Source organism: Crotalus tigris, unplaced genomic scaffold (assembly GCF_016545835.1).
Source record: "Crotalus tigris isolate CLP2741 ecotype Arizona unplaced genomic scaffold, ASM1654583v1 scf7180000018818.712119, whole genome shotgun sequence".
In the NCBI taxonomy this organism is placed as follows: domain Eukaryota; kingdom Metazoa; phylum Chordata; class Lepidosauria; order Squamata; family Viperidae; genus Crotalus; species Crotalus tigris.
The window spans coordinates 126,991-149,202 of record NW_024097211.1 but is presented as its reverse complement, the minus strand read 5'-3'; the positions used below and the strand labels follow the sequence as shown (position 1 = coordinate 149,202).

At 35.5% G+C, this 22,212-nt stretch overlaps 1 protein-coding gene across 21 annotated transcripts in view; it reads right to left on the bottom strand.

Annotated features, from left to right (window-relative positions):
* Positions 1-22,212, bottom strand: part of SYNE1 (spectrin repeat containing nuclear envelope protein 1) — a 306,096-nt gene that overhangs the window by 171,155 nt on the left and 112,729 nt on the right. For all 21 annotated transcript variants that reach the window (XM_039356302.1, XM_039356310.1, XM_039356316.1 and 18 more), the window contains 13 exons: positions 21,749-21,850; positions 19,999-20,202; positions 18,974-19,181; positions 15,714-15,826; positions 14,402-14,607; positions 13,391-13,546; positions 12,422-12,713; positions 11,186-11,358; positions 10,333-10,642; positions 7,463-7,627; positions 5,767-6,123; positions 2,237-2,373; positions 958-1,135 (listed from right to left, as the gene is read on the bottom strand). In XM_039356302.1, coding sequence (XP_039212236.1) covers positions 958-1,135; positions 2,237-2,373; positions 5,767-6,123; positions 7,463-7,627; positions 10,333-10,642; positions 11,186-11,358; positions 12,422-12,713; positions 13,391-13,546; positions 14,402-14,607; positions 15,714-15,826; positions 18,974-19,181; positions 19,999-20,202; positions 21,749-21,850 — 2,601 coding nt within the window. The remainder of the gene's footprint in view (positions 1-957; positions 1,136-2,236; positions 2,374-5,766; positions 6,124-7,462; positions 7,628-10,332; positions 10,643-11,185; positions 11,359-12,421; positions 12,714-13,390; positions 13,547-14,401; positions 14,608-15,713; positions 15,827-18,973; positions 19,182-19,998; positions 20,203-21,748; positions 21,851-22,212) is intronic.

Sequence of the window (22,212 nt, the reverse complement as noted above, 5' to 3'; positions counted from 1 at the left end):
CTCCTCCTCGCAGCCTTGTAGGTTATTAATAACTTACTTATTTTTATTATATAATTTATTATTAATAACTTACAAGGCTATGAGGAGGACAAAGCATATAAAAAGTTATCTCTGTATATAATCAACATTTACAGAATCATGGTTATTCAGAACAGTACTTAAGGACCAGGGAAAAAATATGAATGTTTGTGGTTTGAACCAAAAGGCTCCACAAAATGTAAATAATTTTGTAACTCCGCAAAACATCGGCATGCATAATTTCAAAAATGAACCTCATCAGAGAATCCCATTTTTCACATGTTCTTTCTTGTGGAGAGAATTGTTAAGTGTTCCCACAGGTATTAGCAAGTTCCCAAACTAAAGTACAGGCAATCCTTGATGTACAACCACAGTTGAGCCCAGAATTTCTGTTGTTGAGTGAGACATTTGTTAAGTGAATTTTGTCCCATTTTGTGACCGTTCTTGTCATAACTGTTAAGTGAATCACTGCAATTGTTAAGTTAGTAGCATGGTGGATAAGTGAATCTGACTTTCCCATTGACTTTGCATGTCAGGTTACAAAAGGTGATCATATATTCCCAGGACACTCTCATAAATATGAGCCAGTTTCCAAGCATCTGAATTTTGATCACGTGACCACGGGGGTGCTGTAAATGTCGTAAGTGTAAAAAAGGTCATAAATCACTTTTTTCAGTGCCGCTGTAACTTCGAACAGTCACTAAATGAACTTTTATATGTTGAGGATTACCTGCAAATCCTAACTATGACATTTAGTAAAAACAATCCAATTTCATAAACTATACTTTGAGACTAGCTTGTTTCCAATAAACATAATTTATTTATTTATTTATTTTCAAATATTTATATGCCGCCCAATCCCAAAGGACTCAGGCTAATTAAAATTAGCCACAATTTTTCTGTATTCAGGTAACATGACAATTGAATTTGAAGAATTACCTGTATTTTCTGTATGTTAGCTGTAACATCATTGACATTTTGAGGCACATCAAAACATTTGGCAGTAGTGATTTTGGAATTGACCAGCCATTGCTGAAAATCTCTGAAGACTGTCCTGAATCTCTGCTGCAAGGCCTGCTCTTTGCTTTGGCATCCCTTTGAAGCTTGTAGACAAAGACTTCAGGAACCATGTTAGTCAAATAGAAATACAGACTGGGGTTATGTTAGGAAGAAAGAAGTAGCTACAACGTTTCACATGATATATCAATTGCTCAAGTGATGGCCTTTTAAGCAAGGGTGACGGATAATGAAAAAGTGACGTCTGACATGGGCAACAAAATGAAAATATGTTCTTTAAAAGCTGCCTATATTTCAGAGAGAGAAGAGAGGGAGAGAGAGAATAGACAGACAGACAGACAGACACATTTATTCTGCAGAGACACCTGGGGCATAAATTTATAATGCCTATGAGCACTATATTGCTTACTCCTGATTTATATGGTGATTCTCAAAAACTTTCATTAGCTTTGTAATGATCCAAGAAAAAACGTTGACAATGCTACATCAGTCTTCATCCCCATGATCATGTTGGGCCAGGGATTTTGAGAGTTGGACTTGTACTTATCTTAAGGTTATCAGATTGAAATATAAACTTATAGTGTGTTTTATATAACAGAACTATATGGGGTCTTCATGTGCTAAATCAGAACAAAATAGTGTCCCCTACATTAGCATCTGTTTTCTCAAAGAGGGATTCATTTTATTTTGTACTGGTGTAATATTTTAATGTGCTCCAAAACACATTTAAATGGTAATTACAGTATAGCAGAGCTTCACAATGTAGATGGGAATACAGGATAACCCTCTACAGGAAGATCTTGATTTACAACCTCAATTGGGACAAGAATTTCTGTTACTAAGCAAGGTGGTCATTAAGTGAGTTACACCTGATTTTACAACTTTTGTTGTGGTCATTAAGTGAATCATCACAGTCATAAAGTGAATCATGCAGGTGTTAAACAAATTCAGCTTCCTCCATTGACTTTGTCAGAAGTCAGCTGGGAAAGTTGCAAATGTTGATCATGTGAGCCTGGGATACTGCAACCATCATATATACATGCCAGTTGACAAACACCTGAATTCTGATTACTTGACCATGGAAGGTACAACAGTTGTAAGTGCAATAAGAGGTCATAAGTCACTTTTTTTAGTGCTTTGAACAGTTACTAAATGTACAGTCATAAATCAAGAACTACCTATACAGAAAATGGAAACTTACCTATTATATTCTTTAAATAACTGGGAAACCTTTGCAGAATAGCTGCTTAAATCTTTGGAAAACCGGCAAAGATCATTTAACTGAGTCTTAATATCATCATTAATAGACTCGGCCTTTGTTAGGGCATCCAGAGTTTCCTTTATAAAACAAAACCACAATCAAAAATTATGTTCATGTAGCACTGGTAGCATAAGTGCTCTCACCATTTTTATATAAACTTTTAAAAAGTCCGATAGGATAGCAAACTTCAAGGGGGTCCTTGAAGTCAAATACATGTCCCTCCCAGGAGAACTCTTGATGCCATGGGCTTAATCAAAAGAACTTTTGAGAATCGAACATTCCCACGCAAAGTAACAAGCTATTTTTCCCCCTTTGAAACCCAGCCCCCCTGACCAGTACACCAGTAGCCAAGATAGTACACCAGCAGCCAAGGTTGTTTTGAGAACACCAAAGCACAGGACAGATAACAGTTCATCTTTGGGGCACAGCAACCTTGGTGTCAGGATGGAACCGGCTGGAAGGGAATCCATTCCATCTTCGAAGACGATCCCCCTCGCTAATTCCAAAGCAGCTATAGCAAAAGCGAAAGTATGCAAAAATGTTTCCCCAAAGCGACCTCCTACCCACCTCCACCAGAATGGAAGGGGACCTGAAAAAGGGGACCTGACACAAGGTATGACATATTTTAGGGGAGGTACAGTCAGTCAAACACTTTATCTAAAAAAGCAAATTGTATATCAATTCTTAGATAAACTCCAGGTTTTTAAAAATTGGAAGTCACCTCGACAAATTTTATTGTTTTTCGCAGATAAAAATTCAGTAATGACACATATATTGAAAAATGCTTTTTAAACTGCTTTTTAACAAATAGAGTTTGATTAACCATGGATTTCCTATGGGAATGGACTTATATAGGCTACACTGATTATTTTTCATTAAATCAAGTAAACTTTTTATTGCATTTATGAATGTATTCTGGTCGACATTAGGAGGAAAAAAAATAATGCCACACTTTGTTGTGAAATAATAAATTCATGAACTGATTAATGAACTAAATGTTCAGCTGATTGATCAGTGGATCAGGATTAAAAGTTGGAGGTGGCTAGTTAGCTCTAGTAGTTAAGGCATAAGTTCTAGTCCTACAAAACAAAATCTGGCCAGGTGACTTTGGGCCAGTCACTCTTTCTCAGTACAAGCCACCTCACAGTGTTGTTATAGGAAAAATAGGAGGAAGAAGTATTAGATATATTTGCCACTTGAGTTATTTACAAAAGTAATAAAAGTAATTACAGTGGTACCTCGGTACTCATTGTTAATTGGTTCCGGGAGGCACAATGAGTATTCTAAGCGATGTGTACCAAACAATTTTTTCCCATATGGAATAACATAGTGAGTTGCAAGGAAGTCAACACCAACAATTTCTAGCTTGTGTGTCGAATACCAAACAAATGATGAGTGCTGGGACAAATTTTTCATGTCAAAATGCACTGAGTTTCAAAGCAATTGAATACCAAGGGTTTTCAAGGGTTCAATCAATCCTCTCAATCAAAAGAAAGTTAAAATAAACTCTACCCTTCTAAGCATTTTCAAAATGAAATAATAATCCTGGAATCTGTTGAATAAAAATAATAAACCACATTTTTCTTCTACTGGCCATATGTATACATGGTAAACACAGTAAAAAATTACAAATGATATTCACAATGTAAAACAATCTTGACATTCTCTTCTTGAAAATACAACACTTTAAGGAACCAATGTTTTAAATGGAATGGAAATTGTTTTAATCATATAAATTGTTTAGGAACTCATTTCATATGACATGTATTTTCCCATTTTATTTTATCATTAAAGGTTAGTTTGATACCAATGATTGTTTTTACAGGTAGTCCTCAACTTAAACCACAACTAAGCCTAAAGTATCTGTTGCCAAGCAAGGCAGTTGTTAAGTGAGTTGTGTCCCATTTTTTTTAGCTTTTTGCCATAATTGTTAAGCAAATTGCCACAATTGTTAAGTGAATCATGTTGTTAAGCGAATCTGGCTTTCCCCGTTGACTTTGCTTGTCAAAAGTCAACTGAGAATGTTACAAATGATGATCACATGACCCTGGGACTCTGCAACTATCCTAAGCACATGCCAGTTGCCAAGCACCCAAAGTTTGGTCATGTGGGGATGCTGCAACAGTCATAGTCATGGGAACTGGTCAAAAGTCACTTTTTTTCAGTATTGTTGCAACTCTGAATGGACATTAAACAAATGGCTGTCAATTGAGGATTCCTTTATAATTTTTTTCCCTCTAAGAAGAGGAAGATTTTAGTCCAATTCTGACTGGCTGGATGTAATGGTCTCGCACTTTAATTACAAAGTGACAGGATAGTATATAAAAATCTTATTTCCTTTGAACTGTAGTTTCTCTAGCAGTGTTCAACCTTCCTACAATACACCTCCTTGTGCTTCGTTTACGTTCCAAAGGAGTTTAGGGAATGTTTCTTATGGGCAGGAAGCAGGGAGAGTCAGGGCATCTGTAGAAATTGGAAAAACAGAGAGCACCCATCGCCATCGCACAAAACCAAGCAAGCTAATAGAATATATTTTGAATTACACTAAAACTTAGAAAAGATGTCTTTTTTCACCATACAAAAGACTTATTATGTACACCATTGAGGAAAGCATCCTGGAAAACTGAGTCTGCTTCTGCTAAGAGGCTCCACGTTTAGTTTTTAAAAGAGCAATGAAATGCAGTGTGAGTACACACAGGAAGCTGTGAAATAATTCCACAACATTGGTGACATCCCTGCAGTTTTATATGTAAAGGCAAGTGTCTTGAAACTTTAATGACTAATAGATGCATCTGGATTTTTGAAAACACTTGTGGATGCAGTCACAAAGTGGTTATTCTAAGAGATAGAAACAGTTATGAAGCACCCAATTTTTTCAACATGACCAAGCCAGAGTGCTCATTTCTAATTTCTCTCTTCTCTGGGAAGATGGATACAATTCCCATCAAAGTGCTGAATCTAGTAGCCACCTATTATTTTCAGGAATATCTTATAATAGCCTTTTGGGAAGCAGAGGGATTTTATTATTATTATTATTATTATTATTATTATTATTATTATTATTATTGTTGTTGTTGTTGTTGTTGTTGTTGTTATTTTGCAATAAAGATGTTACAGCTGGCACATTTTGCTTTGAAACGTTCTACTTTCTGAAACTAAAATACATACAAAAAAAGGGGGGGAGGTAGGAAACCTAGGTGGAAGAAGCACAAAGATGTATGTTATCTCCTTTGGACTCCACGCTGGAGACCCTGCAGTTATAGGCCGGTCTGGTGCTGCAATATTAACTTTTTAGTCAAGGGAGCATTTAAAGTTCTCGTTTTTCCATTTCTTGTGTCCTGTACTGTTTTTGTTTGAATGAGAACTCTCTTCTGGCCATTAGCAACTTCTCTCTCCTCCTCCTGCATCCCCCCCCCGCATCCCCCTCCCATCAAAATGTAGGACAGCCTCACAGAAAGAAAGCAGTTTACCTTTTCTCGGTGCCAGCATTCAACCAGCTCTTGGTCTGTGTGCTTACTGTCCAGAGGGGTCAGGCCTTTAGACCAGGTTGCAAGCAACGTGCTGAAACGCTGTAAGGCCTCTTCCAGAAGAACAGCCTGAGCTGCAAACTCCTGCTCTGACCAGGCCATCTGACTCTCCAGTTCCTGCAGCTTGTTTTGGGACTGGAAAGCATTCTCTTCCCACTGTTTCCAGTCGGATTGGAGGGCTTGCATTTCGGCGTCCATGTCTTTGCCTCCTTGAACGCTTGTGTTCTTTTTCACGGCAGGAGCCAGTGTTTCGATCCTGTGGAGGCGACCCTCACCAGTCTGTCTGGAATCTATCAGCTCCTGCAATGGAATATCACCATGGTAACTGAAATGGCCGGGATCCACTTCAGCCGAACAAGCCACATGCAGCATTTTTTACAGAGCTGTGAACTACTCACTCCACAACCGCTGGCAGTTTCACCAAAAGTGTGTGCAAGCTGTGTTAAAATGTAAGGAGAAAGTAAAAACAGAAGCCCAGGCAGAAACAAAACAAAGTAAAATCATGCCTGAGCGAACAACAATCAGCTTTAAAAGATACTTAGAATCCAACGGGGGGTGGGTGGGGGGAGAGTAACATTTTCTGAGAAACGCGGATTTCATTAAAATAAACAAGGCATCTGGTTGCTTTTAAAAGTTCCATCAGCTTAACTGAACAGAAGAAGCAATGCAAGATATAGCAAAAATATTTAAGCAAGTCTGTCCACTCTGTAGTATTATTATTTTAATGAGAAAAAAACTTGCTTATATTAAGCATTTTATGTAATACTTTGTTTTAAATATTAGATAAAGTGGCAACGTTGCTTCATGGCATATAAACTGGATTTGGTTTCTTCTGTATTGCTTTATAATTGCCATTTTGATCTACTTAATAATAACTGTTTACCTGCAGAGGCAGTCTTTATAAATATGATTAAACAGAACTATATGCTCAGCCAAATATAAAAAAAATATGTTGGATTTTTCTATGGATAAAGGGTTCTTTCAATCTACAGATAGTCCTCAATTTACAGCTTGCTAACCAAGGCAATTGTTAAGTGAGTCATCCCTGATTTTATGACTTTTTTTGACACGGTTGTTAAGTGAATCACATGATTGTTAAATGAAATTAACTCCCCCCTCCCCCCCCCCCCCGTTGACTTTGCTTGTCAGACCTGACTGGGAAGGTTGCAAATGACAATCACATAATCTTGGGATGCTGCAACTGTCGTAAATTCATGGCAGGTGCTAAGCAGCCAAATTTGATTATGTGACTGGTGGAATATTATGACAGTTATAAGTGCGAGGACCAATCACTTCTTTCACTGCTATTGTAATTTTGAACGATCACTAAATCAATGGTTGTAAATCAAGGACTATCTGTATATAAGATTTTTCATCTAATAGAGGGATCCCACTGGCAAAATAAAAGCATTTTTTTTTTTTTTTTTTTTTTGTAGAAGTCCCCTCTTTCTTGTTCCTGTGCAAAAGATTACTGAGAGAAAGAGAACAAAAGAATTCAGTGGCTTCTATTCTGCTGCAGGAAGATAGTCAGGGGAACTAAAAGTGCCCAAATCTAAAGAAATTAGAGGGTTTTCCATAATTAAAGCTTGTTATGCGAATGTACAAAAATTAATAACAAAACTACGAAACAATTTCTCACATTGATTTTGGCTAATTTTTTCTGTATGGCAGACAAATCTCCTGATGTGTCTGACCAGCGGTGAAGCTCTTCTTTTGCTGAATGAAGCCAATCAGAAAATTCATGCACTGCATCGAGGTGTAACAGATGGTCTTTTACAATATCTTCAGCTATTTTCATCTTTTCCTGTAAATCAAAAGGAGACACTTCAAAACTGTGTTTAAGGAAACGAAACAGTATTTTTCTTCTGCTTGATGCAATCAACCCAGATTGGTTGAATCTGAAAGTAATGTGAAGAGAGGTGGTTTGCCATCACTATTATTTTTGCCTAATTATGCTGTTGGTCAAAAATCACTAATATCATCTAGAGCAGTGATGGCGAACCTTTTAGACACTGAGTGCCCCAAAACTGCCCTGCCCCCATCCCACCCCAACCACAGGGCCATCTACCGCCTCCATGGCCCGCCACAGATCCCCCAGGCGGCATCTGCGTGCGACGGGATGCAAGGGCGGAGTCTTGTCCCTGCTACCCGGCTGCCGTGCCCTTGGCTGTGCTACTCTGTGCAGGCCATGCACAGGGGGTGGTTCTCCTCTGGGGGTGGCTGCTGGTGAGGACGGGGCTGCAGGAGAGAGAGGGCTGGGGCGATGGTGCACATGCCCACAGAGAGGGCTCTGTGTGCTGCCTCTGTCAGGTGTGCCATAGGTTCGCCACCACTGATCTAGAATTTCAAAGTTGATTTTAAAAATATTATGAACGCTGCACTTGTGCAAATAAATAACTTTCTGGTATTCATTAAGAAAAGCCTCTATTTTTAAGCTCATGGACAGTATGATTTTGAAATAGGTGCAGCTACTTAAAAAAGTTAATTCATTAAAGAAAATCCATTTAAAACAGTCATATATTCCTTTCATGGTTGTATGGACACTGGTAAGATTTCATGTAGCTTTTATCTATTGGATGAATAGTACAGAGGTGTCATGAAGTCTGAAGCACTCTTTTGAATCATTTTCAAAGAGTGCCCAGCCCTAATATCATTACTGTTGCCTCACATAATAAGACTAGCGAAACATGATTCTCTCTGTTGTAGAGAAACAAGAGATTTATTATCAATACAAGAGATTACTAATCATGCAATGTTTGAGCTTGTCTGATTAAATAAAGAAAAGCTCCCTAATCTAAACAAGGTACAATTTATACACAAGGTTTCTTTAGCTCTATTGAGTTTAACTCTAAAGTTAACCTCAAACTTCCTCCCAAGAACTCTGGGATTTTATAAAATGATGAAAGTAAATATGTAAGCACCCGTTTGCTGTTAACATCGAAGCTGTTATGGGACTGCTTGAGAAGAAGGGGAAAAAAATCAGAAAGTAAATTACAAAAAACAGCCAGGAGAGGAAAATCATATTAATTGAATTTAATATAACTTCATTTAATTTATTTAGCGGTGGTGGCACAGTGGTTAGAATGCAGTATTGCAGGCTAATTCTCCTGACTGCTAGCAGTTCGATCCTCACCGGCTCAAGATTAGCCTTCCATCCTTCTAAGGTTGGTAAAATGAGGACCCAGATTGTTGGGGACAATAGGCTGAGTCTGTAAACTGCTTATAGAGAGCTGTAAAGCACTGTGAAGTGGTATGTAAGTCTAAGTGCTATAGTGCTATTTCAAATATACATATGGTAGCCCATCTAAGAACACAATTCTGGATAGCTCACAACAATAAAACAAAAAAAAAGAATAAAAAGCAAAAGCAAAAATCTGATGGTTCAATCATTCACTTTCAATGCCTTCAACCTCCACTGACTTCCATCTCACCCCTTCCTAGAGCCTGGGGCAGAGCCAACTTTTTATGGCCGCCTAAAAAGCTAAAAGGATGGGGACTTGTTGGATCTCTTGTGCAAAACGGTTCCACATGGCAAAAAGGACCCACTTCCTAGGTCACACCGGAAGGCAACATTTAAGGGAAGGGGGGCAGAATTTGCCTACCCTATCTGATCTTGTATCATCTCAGATAAAGAGAGATGATCATGTAAATTATCTGACCTTTTGTAATGTAGAGCTTTAAATGTAATAACCAGCACCCTGAATTTTACCGATAAAGAAACTCGAATAGTGTAGCTTTACAACAATGATATAATAAGGGCAAACTATGAGGTGTACAACACTAGTGAAAGGAAGGAAGGAAGAGATTAAATAGAAAATATGTAAACACTAACTCATTACAGTCAAGGAACTTTTTATTCCTTAGCCATTCAGTCTCAGAGACTGTAATGCTTCTTTGTTCATTAGACCCTGAAAATTTTCTGAATGTATTGATAGTTTCCAGAATTGTAACCATTGTGTGGGCTAAGATATTCTCTTGCATCTTTCTTTTAAGTTGGAACTAGTAGCTTTCTAAAATGTAGTTAAATGTCATAAAAGAAATGGCATACAAATATTGGGTTTCCCTCATTATTCAATTCTCTGTTCAATCTGTCTTCTATTCTTTTCCTGTTATCTGTTCTACGCTCTCTCCCCTTCCTTTGTTATTTTTAATTGTTTTCATGACTTTGACCCTACTTGTTTCATTTTGGGTGATAGTTATGTTGGGTTTTTCCCATTTTTTTCAATGAGATCTCTAGTTCTATTTCAAATCAGAGATCAGGCCCACACTAGTTTATGTTTTACTTCAATTACAAATGACTGGATTGAATTAATAAATTCAGCTGATTTTTTTAAAGCACATTACAATTTAGTATAATGTGTGAATCCTGTCATAGATTCATTGGATCTGTTTGGTAATTCATATAATTATGTTGATCATATAATTATATTAGCATACATTTTAACCTTTGAACCTTCTTGATTAAAACTTCTCTAATTATGGGTGGCCTACATATTACAACATATTCACCTTAGCAACCGTTGCAATATTTGTGAATTGTGTTTTCAACTCCTCTTGAGCAGTTTCTCCAAAAGAATCATCCTGTGTTTTCTCGTGCAGTTCTCTGGCTTTTACTATGAGCTGGTGTAGGTCATTAGAATGTTCTTCCACTTCTGAAACAATAGCTTGGAAGCAGTCCAGCTGGGAAAATTTCTCTTTCAGGCCATTCTGAGGTTCCAAAGGCTCTTTCAATTTGTGATTTATTGAATCCAACCACTGATCCAGCTGACTTTTCTTCTCCAGGTGGCAATTCCACTGATTTATGACAAACTCCAGTAAGCTTAATATAACAGAAACACACATTGAAATCAAAATATGAAAAGTTATTAGGGAAACAAATTGAGTTTAAACATCAAGAATGTTGCAAAATGTATGTTCCAGTATGATTCTCTACTTGTAGATAAGCAAGAATAAGGACATGCTGTGAGTATGGGGGAAAGGAAGAAAAGGCTTCCCAAATGATTGAAAGGGTGGTTAATAAATTTTTCTGCATATTTTATATAAAATAGTGCCCTCCCTTCCTTCTCTTAACAACATTTCTGTTGGGGGGGGAGGAAGGCTAATACGGCCAATTCATTCTATTCAATGCTGGGTTTGAAGTGGTTCCTCCAGGAGCTCTCCATGTCTCACATTACATTTTGGGAAGGTCCTAATTTCCTCTAGTGAGGAGGAAAAAGAGGCAGGAAACTTCCTTTTATGAATTTCCCCCTTTTCATTAATCTTGGGTTCTGAGCAATATCTTTTACTTAGAGTTAATTCAGGAAATCATAAAGTCTCAATGAAGAAAAATGACCAGAATGAAGCAGCAACATAAAGGTTTTACCTTTGACAGCTGACCGAGGTGCTGACGATGCTGCCCCAGAGGTCTTTTAATCTTTGCAGCTGACTCTGAATCATTTTCTGTCCCTCTTCATTACTTGTTTTAAGGGCTTGTTCAGCTTTGCCAATGGCCATGTTCAACTTGACCTCTCCTTCCCCTTTCATTAATAGGATTTCCTAGGACACAACAGCGCCAGTTGAACACTTTTCAGAGAATACCTTAAACCATCTGGTGCATGGTTTTACCTGTTCTGCAGGTATGACAAATGGTCAAGGTTTTATCCAGATAGCTTTGTCCATTGGGAATATAGTAACCTAGATTTTGCTCCCTGTTGATTGTCCCTTAGGGGATTATTATCATAAAATTATGTAGGTATTTGTTATTATGAGAGACTTTGTAATGATCTTGAAAGAATACTTTGAGAATGGATGGGTTGTTGGGGACAAAAACTCATGGATATTTTCTTATTTGGAAATCAATATTGGATTGGCATTTTACCACTGATGATGATGATGATCACCACCATTTCTTCTTAATAATAATAATAATAATAATAATAATAATAATAATAATAATAATAATAATAGTAAAGTTGGAAGGGACCTTGGAGGTCATCTAGTCCAACCCCCTGCTCAGGCAGGAAACCCTACACCATTTCAGACAAATGGCTGTCCAGTCTCTTCTTAAAAACTTCCAGTGTTGGAGCATTTACTGCTTCTGGAGACAGGCTGTTCCACTGATTAATTGTTCTAACTGACAGGAAGTTTCTCCTTAGTTCTAGGTTGCTTCTCTCCTTGATTAGTTTCCACCCGTTGCTTCTTGTCCTGCCTTCAGGTACATGATGATATTAAAAACTCTCTGAAAATGTTCCATGTTAACTTGTATCCAAATATAACATGAATTAACAATAAAAAGTAAATATAAAGGGCAAAGTAGAAAAAAACTGATGGAATTATAATTTAAATACCTTGTTTGCTTATTTCCTGCCTTTAACTCAATGTGGTGATCCTATCCAACACACCTTCCTCCTCCTATTTTCCCCACAACTGTAACCCTGTGGGTAAATTGGGCTGAGAGAAAATGACCAGCCCAAGGTCACCCAATCAGCTTGCATGTCTGGTCCTGGCTGGTCAATCACTGACTTTGGGAAACAGTTTCAGTTTTACCTAAATTTTAGTCAAAACATTGTTAAGACAAAAGTTCTTTGATGTCAGTACTTCTATTCTGTTGCTATTTTACCTGAATTTGGAGGTGTCTTTTCTCCAAGGTCACTTTGTCCCCAAGGGTGCCCTCAGCACAGCTGAGTTTTCCTTGAACATCCTTCACCCAGGTCCACATATCCTGCAAAGCTTCCTCCAAAGTCTGGTGATCTTGGAGGGCTATCTGAGAGAGCCGCAGCTTCTCCTTTACTTCCTGGATTAAATTCTGATAAGCAGAAAACTGCTGAGAGGCCAAGCGAACCTCCATTCCGGTGCTGTAGTCTTTCTCACTTAAAATTTTTGCCTTTTGAGAGAGTTTATCAAAGGATTCTCTAAAAAATAAAATGTAAAAAGCTGTTATAAATGCATCTATAAATACATAATTATGAATACATGTGGGCAAACCATGCTATTGCAGAAAGGTATCAAAATATGGTTTAGGTATGAAAGCTAATATCTTCACACAAAAGATCAAATCACAATCATTATAATTATGAGTTTAATGTAACTTGCTAGATGTTATATTGAATTCCAGGTCCCTATTATGAGCACTGATTCTCAGGCAACTTAAATTACTATCTTGTTGTTTTATATGATGTGATTACTTGATACCAACAATATAAGCACTGTATCAGTCCGTTGTGATTAGAGGTGAATATAGCAGAAAAAAGTGGCAAGCTGAATCTGTGCTTTAAATGTGCATTGTGATGATATAAACCTTTTTCAGAGATTCTAGAAAAACGGGTATAAAAATTACATGCCTCGCTTTCAAATATATGAACTACTTTCATTTATTTCTCAATAGAACAATAAGAATTGTGCCTTATAAAATAAATTCAAATCTCTGTTATTTATTGAATTATGTAAATAATGAAGTTTGCAGAGTTGTGGCTTTCTGCTTTCAGCTGTTTCAGAGCAACTGAACTACACAAATAAAATGTAGGGTCATTGTTATAATGGTACGGCAGATAAAAAGAGAAGAATTAGTTAATAAATTATGGTTTTATACCTTGCAAGCAGAAGTTCTTCCAAAAAGGCTTCTACTTTCTGTACCTCGTCTTTCTTATCTGGGATGTGCTGTCTGTGTTCACCCAGAGCTTCTGTGTTTATTCTTTCCTTCTTTTCACGAAGCCACAAACTCCAGCTTTTACACCGGTCTTCAAAACTGTAATAAAACAAGCAAATAAAACAGTACCACTATTGTTAGATAAAATACAGGATGCAACATGCACCTACTTGATCTGTATGTATCTTAAAAATAACACCAATTTTTTGAACAACACTGACAAAGAACATACTTCTCTATAGCTGTAAGTATTCTAAAAATATGTAACAAGGATCCAAATATGGCAAAGGAAACCATGAGAATTATTGTGACTCTGGAACTTTACCAATTCTAAACTGGCACAGTGTGCAGTTATCATCACAATCAATGAAGAAACTGAAAATACTAGAATGATTGGTCCCAAAAACAGTTTTCAAGCAATTAAATCTTCGAATGATAATTATGTGAGCAGTAAAGCAGGCCCATTACACTTATATTCTTCTACTACACCCCACCAACAGCCCTCCTGTGCATTTAAGGGACAAGATGCTCTAAATAGGATTGCAGATCATACCAAGATTCTGCAAAGCAGGAGCTTCCTCTCCAATAAGCAGATGGTAAGCAGGGTGGCTAGCCAACCTTCTATGTGTTTCTGATCATGTTGAAATGAACACTCGATACTTCCTTGTTTCCACTACAGATAAATTAGGCATTTCTACTGAAAACAGTACCTTCTAAATCAAAACAAAATGCAATAATACATCTTACAGAACATTCACTCTGCCACTGTGTTGGCCATTATTCCATTTTCCCCCCAATTATATCCTAAAACTACATTTGAAGATGACCAGACAGAAATAGTAGAATAAATGTGCAGCCCTTATTGAGACTATTTTGTATTTTTGCCATTTAATTTAGGTATAGCGTAAGGCAATATATCTATATACTATATTAAAATGGATCTCAGAAACTTACCTTTCCAATTCTGCAATGCATTCTTCCAAATCTTGTTTATCTTTCAAACATTGTTTTAGAAATGCTTCAAAGTCCTGATGAGCTTTAGATATCTGTTCTTGAATACCATTCACAGACGGTTTAGGCAAATAAGTACACAGATTTTCTCCTTCCTGGCAGGCTGACTCCAGTTTAGCCTTTCCTTCATTAAAAGAGTCTAGCACTTTCTGAGTAAAACCAATACACAAATAGATAAGGGTAAAGAAAAATGGGAAGGGAAATAGATATGAAGAGAGAGCATACCTAACTTTCATCTTGTATTTAACTTTCAAAAGTACAACAAGCCAAGTACTACTTGATTTATGCATATAAGAACTTCAATCTATGGTGAATGGTAAGATATGTTGATGATATCAGAAAAATAATTGGAATAATTTACAATGGAATTTTTTTCAGACTGGACAAATGGGAAGCAAAATGGTAAATTACTTATGTATGTACAGTATGATGATTTGTGGCAGAATAAATAAATAAGAACACCCCAACAATAGGCTATCTTATAAGTCTTCTATGTTAAAGAAACATTTTTTGAATTGTATAAATGCTACTAATGTTAACATTGTAAAACTAGCTAGTACTATTATTATTTTTATGGGATGTTGATTTTACCAATACAAATATGTATTTTTATAGTACTTACACATTTGCACTTAAATTTTATATAATAACTAATAGGCCATTTGAAATTATATAGATAACTTTTATTAATGTAAACTTTTCAGTGGTAAGAACATATCTGAAAACCTAAAAAGCATTTATGATTTTGCTGTATGATTTTTTTTTCCCTGTAACTTCATGGTAGTATTGAGTCCTGGTAACTGCTTGGACCAGTCCCTGCAGTTTCTTGATAAGGTTTTGGAAAGTGGTTTGTTCTTGCTCTTTTCCTAGAGCTGAGAGAGAGTGACTGGCTGAAGGTCACCCAGTTAGCTTCCTGTTGAAGGTGGGATTAAAACTCACAGTCTCCCAGGTTCTACCTTAGTTCTTTAACCACTGCACCAAACTGTCTGTAGGTTACACCAAATATGAGAGACAGTTAAATTGTTTGACTCTTATCCAAACTCTTGGTTTGGATAAGAATTCTATGAAAAAACTATAAAAGGTCATTAATATTGCATTCTGTCTGTTGCACATCATGATATAAAATCATTGTTTGACCTTTGTTAAGATAGTGGTTTAACAACAAGCACAAAAAGAATTGCTCAATGATTTCCTAATATTATCCAGAAAAGTCTGCAAGGGACAACATGGAACTCATTCATTCCTGCAACCTTACCTGTAGTTTGTGGAGTTTTGCTTCAACAGCTTTACTGTCCCCAGATGCAATATTTATATCTTTTACTGCAATTCTCAGATTAGAATACCAGTTTTGAAACTCCTCCATAGATTCTTTTTTTTTTAAAAAAAAAAAGGAAATACCAAGCATTATCATATAATAAGGCTGATTTATATATTCCATACTTAAAATTCAACAAGAATGTAACAGTACAATGGTTCTGGACTCATGAGACCTTACAAAAGCCTATAGAAAAGATGGCAAGAGACTGCAGGTTGTACCCTTGTAAACATAACAAACAGAACAAAATGAAAATAAAAGTTGAAATGGATTATCTAATCCCTGCTAGCCTAAGTTAAGGATAGAGAAAGATGTCACAGGAAACCAGGGAGATCAAGATAATCTCAGGAATACAGAACAAGGAATAGGGAAGCCAAGAAGAGGAGCTAAGTAGCCAGGATAGAATTGTGCAATTCATATAGGAAATGAAAGCACATAGTCGGAGAAAGCAAGGAAACTTGTCCATGCACACCTTTATACACTCACACACAGAAAGCATATACTTGCAAGCATGCATAAAAAATGAGTGATGTCCCCAGTATTTGTGCTTGCCCCTATCCACATATATAATATTAGTAACTGCCAGGATACTTTTTCAAAATTACTATTGTGTCTGTGAAACCAAGCAATAGAGGACTTGGAAATATCTATAAAATATACTTTCAATAATGGAAATTAAATGAAAACCTAGCCCCCAAATGAATTCATGATGTAAATGGAAACTTTATTTTAATACTGGCATAATTGTCTTCAGCATACATTCCTGTGGGTTACATGATTCATATATTAAATTCAGTGAGAACTCAATCTGGATTTATAACTGGGAGATATATGAAAGATAATGTAAGACAAATTGTTAACTTAATTGAGTATCTGGATAAGAACAATCAAATCCCTGCTGCTTTGATATTTTTGGATGCTGAGAAAGCTTTTGATCAGTTAAATTGGCAATTTTTATTGAGAGTTGTAGAAAAAAATGAATTTTGGGGATAAATTTTTGTATGCTCTTAAGGCTATATATCAACAACAGTCAGCAAAAATTATAATTAATGGGGGATTAACAGAAGTATTTAAAATTGAAAAGGGTACAAGACAGGGATGTCCATTATCCCCATTGTTATTTGTTTTAACAATGGAGATTTTACTTATTAAAATTCATGAATCATCCATAATAAAGGGAATAAAAATAAATAGGAATGATTATAGGTTGAGAGCTTTTGCTGATGATTTGGTTGTGACATTATCTCAACCAACAGATTCGGTAAGAGATTTGGTGGAAATTATAATCCAGTAGGGGAAAGTTTCTGGTTTTAAGGTAAATAACAATAAGACCAAAATACTATCGAAAAATATGTCTATGAAAGAAAAAGATATGTTAGTTAAATTAACAGGTTTTGAAATAGTGAAAAAGGTCAAATATTTGGGAGTATATATTACAACTTCTAATGTTAAATTGTATAAAAATAATTATGAGATATTATGGGTAAAAGTGCAAAAGGATTTAAATGATTGGAAAAAATTACAGTTATCTTTGCTGGGGAGAATCTCAGCAGTTAAAATGAATGTTCTCACAAAGTTTCTTTTTTTGTTTCAAATGATACCTATTTTGAAAAAAGATGCTAACCTGGAGGAATGGCAGAAGGGTATTAATAAGTTTATTTGGGCAGGGAAGAAACCAAGAGTTAGGTTTAAGATTATACAAGATGCACAGGAAAGAGGAGGACTCAAGGCGCCTAATTTAAAATTGTATTATGATACAGTGGCTTTAACATTGATTAGTGATTGGCTTAACTTAACAAATAAAAATATTTTTTTTCTTGAGGGATGGGATTTATTATATGGATGGCATGCATATTTAATTTATAATAAAAAGGTAGATCAGGTTTTTAAATCTCATATTTTAAGAAATGCTTTATTAAGTGTCTGGAAGAAGTATTACTATCGGTTAAATTATAAAATTCCAATTTGGGGAATTCCTGGACACGCGATAGAGGGGGTATCTAGGGGAGTGAATTTGGATAGGATTTCTTATAAGGAATTACTTAGTTTGGTAGGGAAGGATTGGCAATTAAAATCTTTAGCTGACTTGAAGCAAGAAAATATTGTACACTCTTGGTTTCAGTATAATCAATTGTTAGTTAGGTGGAGTTTAGATCAAAAGGTTGGTATTACCTTAGAGGACGTGAATTTGGTAAAACAGATTAAAGATCAAACTCGAGCACATATAAAGAGAATTTATAATGTTTTAATAGAATTGGATTCTGAAACGGAGTTAGTTAAAGATTGTATAGTAAAATGGGCTTAAAATGTTCAAGAGCCGATTCTATTGGATACATGGGAGACAATTTGGGTTAGAAATGTAAAATTTATTCAAACTCAAAATTTAAGAGAAAATTTTTATAAAATGTTTTATAGGTGGCATTTGGATCCTCAAAAGTTGTCTTGTATGTATCCTAATTTACAGCCTAAATGTTGGAGATGTGGAAGCTTAGATGCAATTTATTTTCATATTTGGTGGACTTGTAGAAATATAAAAGCTTTTTGGATTAAGATTTGGTGGAGCATTCAAAAGATTTTTAAGAGAAAGATAAAGTTTACCCCACAATTATTTTTGTTAGACTTTGTTAGACTGTAGACTTTGATGTTAAAGAAATTAATTTGATGTTGAATCTTATAACAGCTGCAAGATTACTGGTGGGACAATATTGGAAGAAAGATTATTTGCCTACTATGGAGGAATGGATACTCAAGGTGTCTAATTTAGCAGAAATGGCAAAAATTTCGGCTTATTTGAAGGATTATTCACAAGAAAGATACATTTCGGTTTGGAGAAGATGGATAGATTATATTCAGAATAAATATGAGACTAAAAAGTATTATTTAGCTTATGAGTAAATTTTAGATTATTATTAATAGTTTAATAGGGTTGAATTTATATTATTTTTAGTATTATGGTTTAATTATATTATTATTTTTGTTTTTAATTTGTTAATATTTATTTTGAAAAGGAGTTAAAGTATGTTATGGATTTGATTGTTAGTATAGTTGGGTAATGTTAGTTAGATTATGATTGTTTATTTGTAACCCTGTAATCAGCTCTGGGAAGTGGGGGAGGGGGGAGGGGGTGGGAGGGATTTGGGATACATATTGTATAAAATTTTTAAAACTTTTAATAAAAAACAAATTCAGTGAGAACTCACGTAAGAAATGTTTTTCTAGGGACTCCTGTAAAGATCCCTGAGTTTTCAAACTCATCTGATTTACAGCTTCAAATTTCTTTATCAGGGAGGTTATAGTGCCTCCAAGAGTTTCCAACTCCAATGATGGATATTTGCGGCAGAGGCCATTAAGCATTTCCAGTGTAGAATCAAAATTCTTCTGCTGTTGGCGGATCTCCTTCTGTATTTTCTGAAGGAACAATGATATTATTAGAGCATTTAAATACATTAGAACATTACTTAAAACCTGTTTTATTGACTGAATATGGAGATTCTCAATCATTCAGGTCATGATGTATTTTTTCCAAAAGGCAAGTGGACTTTCTTGGTGTTTTTGTTCGAAAATGTTTTGCTTCTCATCTAAGAAGAAAAACTGAAAATGGGAGAAGTCCTTGGAATACTAACTAATAGCCAAACTTTAGCAACTACTTTTAAGAGAAATGTTGATGGATCTAAACTTGCCAAACTTCAAGATATCTAAGTCCCAATTCTTTGTGCTAAAACGTCTGGTCAGGCAAAACTGGACTAATCACTAAACATAAGTTGAATAATCTCTAGATCTGGAAAAAAAATAAAGCAGTCCAAAATACTGCATTTTCAATTAAAGAACTGTCCTGATCATGTTGCTATATCTATATGATGTGAACAGAAGAACACTTTTTCAACTGCTGTTATTTCCTCAATCTGAAAATCTAATTTTTCTTGGAGATTGAGGAAATTCATTTAGAGAAAGAAAAGCTATATTTCTTCAAAGTACATACTTTTTACTCAAAAGACAAAAATTACAGCCATGTGATCTGAGACATTTTAAATGCTTTTAACAGAACAGCATTAACTCTGACCCCACATTTTTTTTCTTCCCATTAAATGGCAATTAACCTCTAATGGATGAAGATTTGAAATAGTGGATTTGTTCACGGGGTTTATTTTAAGGGATAACAAAGTAAATGCCCCATGTTTTTATTCTAATTTGCTCAACGTCTGTTTATTAGTTTTATGCTACTTACATTGACTGTCCCAAGGTCTGATGGAACCTGACTATGAATGCAGTTTAATAGTGATTCTTCTGTATTGACAAACCAGTTTTCCATCTGAGTAACGAAGTTATATAACTGTGTCTTCTGAGAATTAAAATCTTTCAAAGTTTCTTTAGCTATATCGTACATTGCTTTGCTATGCATTATCTTCTTCTTTAAATCAGCATCTAAAAACTAGAAGTAAATATGGATACACTAAAGTAACAATCAAGACCATTCAAAAATAAATTTATAAAAGTGACAGTCATGACTGTAAGGTGTATTTGAACTGTTTTGGTGAAATACAAAAAAAAAAAAAAGACAAACCACCCTATTAAAAGAAAAAGAACAAACTTTTTTTAGGCCATTTTTAGGGCTGACTTTAAAGAAGGTTTTATAATATATTGGTAGTTATTAATAAAATATAGTGTATTTTTTTTCAGGCAACAAGTAAAATGTCTTTGATCAGGGATACAGATTTTTATAAATCTTTCTCTGCTCTGTCACATAGCATTAGATGGTTTCTCAAGCTGTAGTTTGTTATGAACTTCAGCTGTATTTTCGATAAAAAATTTGGAATGAGAAAACAAGAAAAGTTACTTTGAAACCTAGAAATTTATAGATACTTATCAATATGGCTAATCATAAACCAAGTGGAAAATCACTAGAGCTTACTCTATCTCTTTGCTATCAAACATGTATGTGAAGACACATTAAATTATGTACAAGCTGTATTGATTTCTTTACTTTTGAATTTCTTATAGAGACGTTCCGTATGTAAAAACTGCACCTTTATTTTTAAATTTCCCATTTTGCTTCCAGATTGGTATCTGAAACGGATTGTTGGAACTAAAATGGGCAGCAAATAAATTTCATAAATTTATAAATAAACTTGATTATAATACTAGAAATTATGCATATACTATATTGTATCACACAGTGTTTTTTAAAGGAAAAAAATTCACAACAAGGCCATGTATAATAGAAGAATCAAAATCAAAATGACCTAGAAAAGATTACATAATGGGTAAATTCTGCCTTTGAATATAATCTTTTAATTGGAACATTTCCTCAAATATTTTTATTGATTCAAACAATGCTTATGAAATGGATTGCTTTTATCCAGTGCTCCAAATAAATTATAGATTATAACAGTCTAACACTACTTTTGATCTAATGGGTGAACAATTTATATTTTCTTCTAATTTGGGGTTGTTGGGGAGAGTGAAATGAATGCCTGAGCTCTGCAGAACTTACATATCTGAATTCTTACAGAAATATTATATATCTATTTTGTCATCTTCCACCATTGCAGAAAAAAAGGTTCCAGAGCAAAGCCATGCCCAATGTAGGAGATGACCAGGCAGAACAGAAGGGAAGGGTCAAATGTGTCATCAGTCTCAAGTCCTTTTGTGCCCACAAGAGATCTAAGTCTGGCCCACCTTGAATTCCATTGACTCTTATCTACCTCCTATTTCCTTTGACCTTTAGTAGACCAGATTACTGTAGAGAGCATATGCTTTTTTTTTCATAGAACGCCCAGAACGGAGTTCCGGCACCTTTTTGGGATGGAACCTTGTGGGGTAGGCAAGGCAGGTTGTATGATGTGTGTGAGTTCTGGCACCTTTTTTTTTTTTTTTAGAAAAAAAGCACTGAGTAAACCTATATTTATCTGAAGTTTCTGGACTCCTGATTTCCTGGATTTGACACCCCTCCCCCCCATCAGAAAAGCCTATCTTACCAGAAGAATTGGAGGAAGTTCTTCTACATTTACCAATTCTTTAAGCTCATATATCTTTGAACTCATTTGCTCCAACTTCTCTTCTTTGTGCTTCAACTCAGACTACAAAGGAACACATGGGGGAATTAATGTCTTCATTTCTGTCATATCTTAACATTTGCCATTATTCAGGTAAGGAAAATTTAAAAGATTGCACTTGAAATATAGCAAACATAAATATTTTGTTCCTGGCACATTCTTGCTCCAACTGAAAGAAAGAGTTATACCATTCTGTGTATAGGTAGTCCTCACTTACTGACCACAATTGGGATCAGTACCTTCATTGCTAAGTTAGTTGGTTGTTAAATGAGACATCTCCTGACTGCGACTTGTGATTTTATACTCTTGGCTTCTTCATTGTCTCTGCTTGTTGGGAGCTGACTGTGAAGTGCAAAATAGCAATGAGGTGACTGTGGGATATTGCA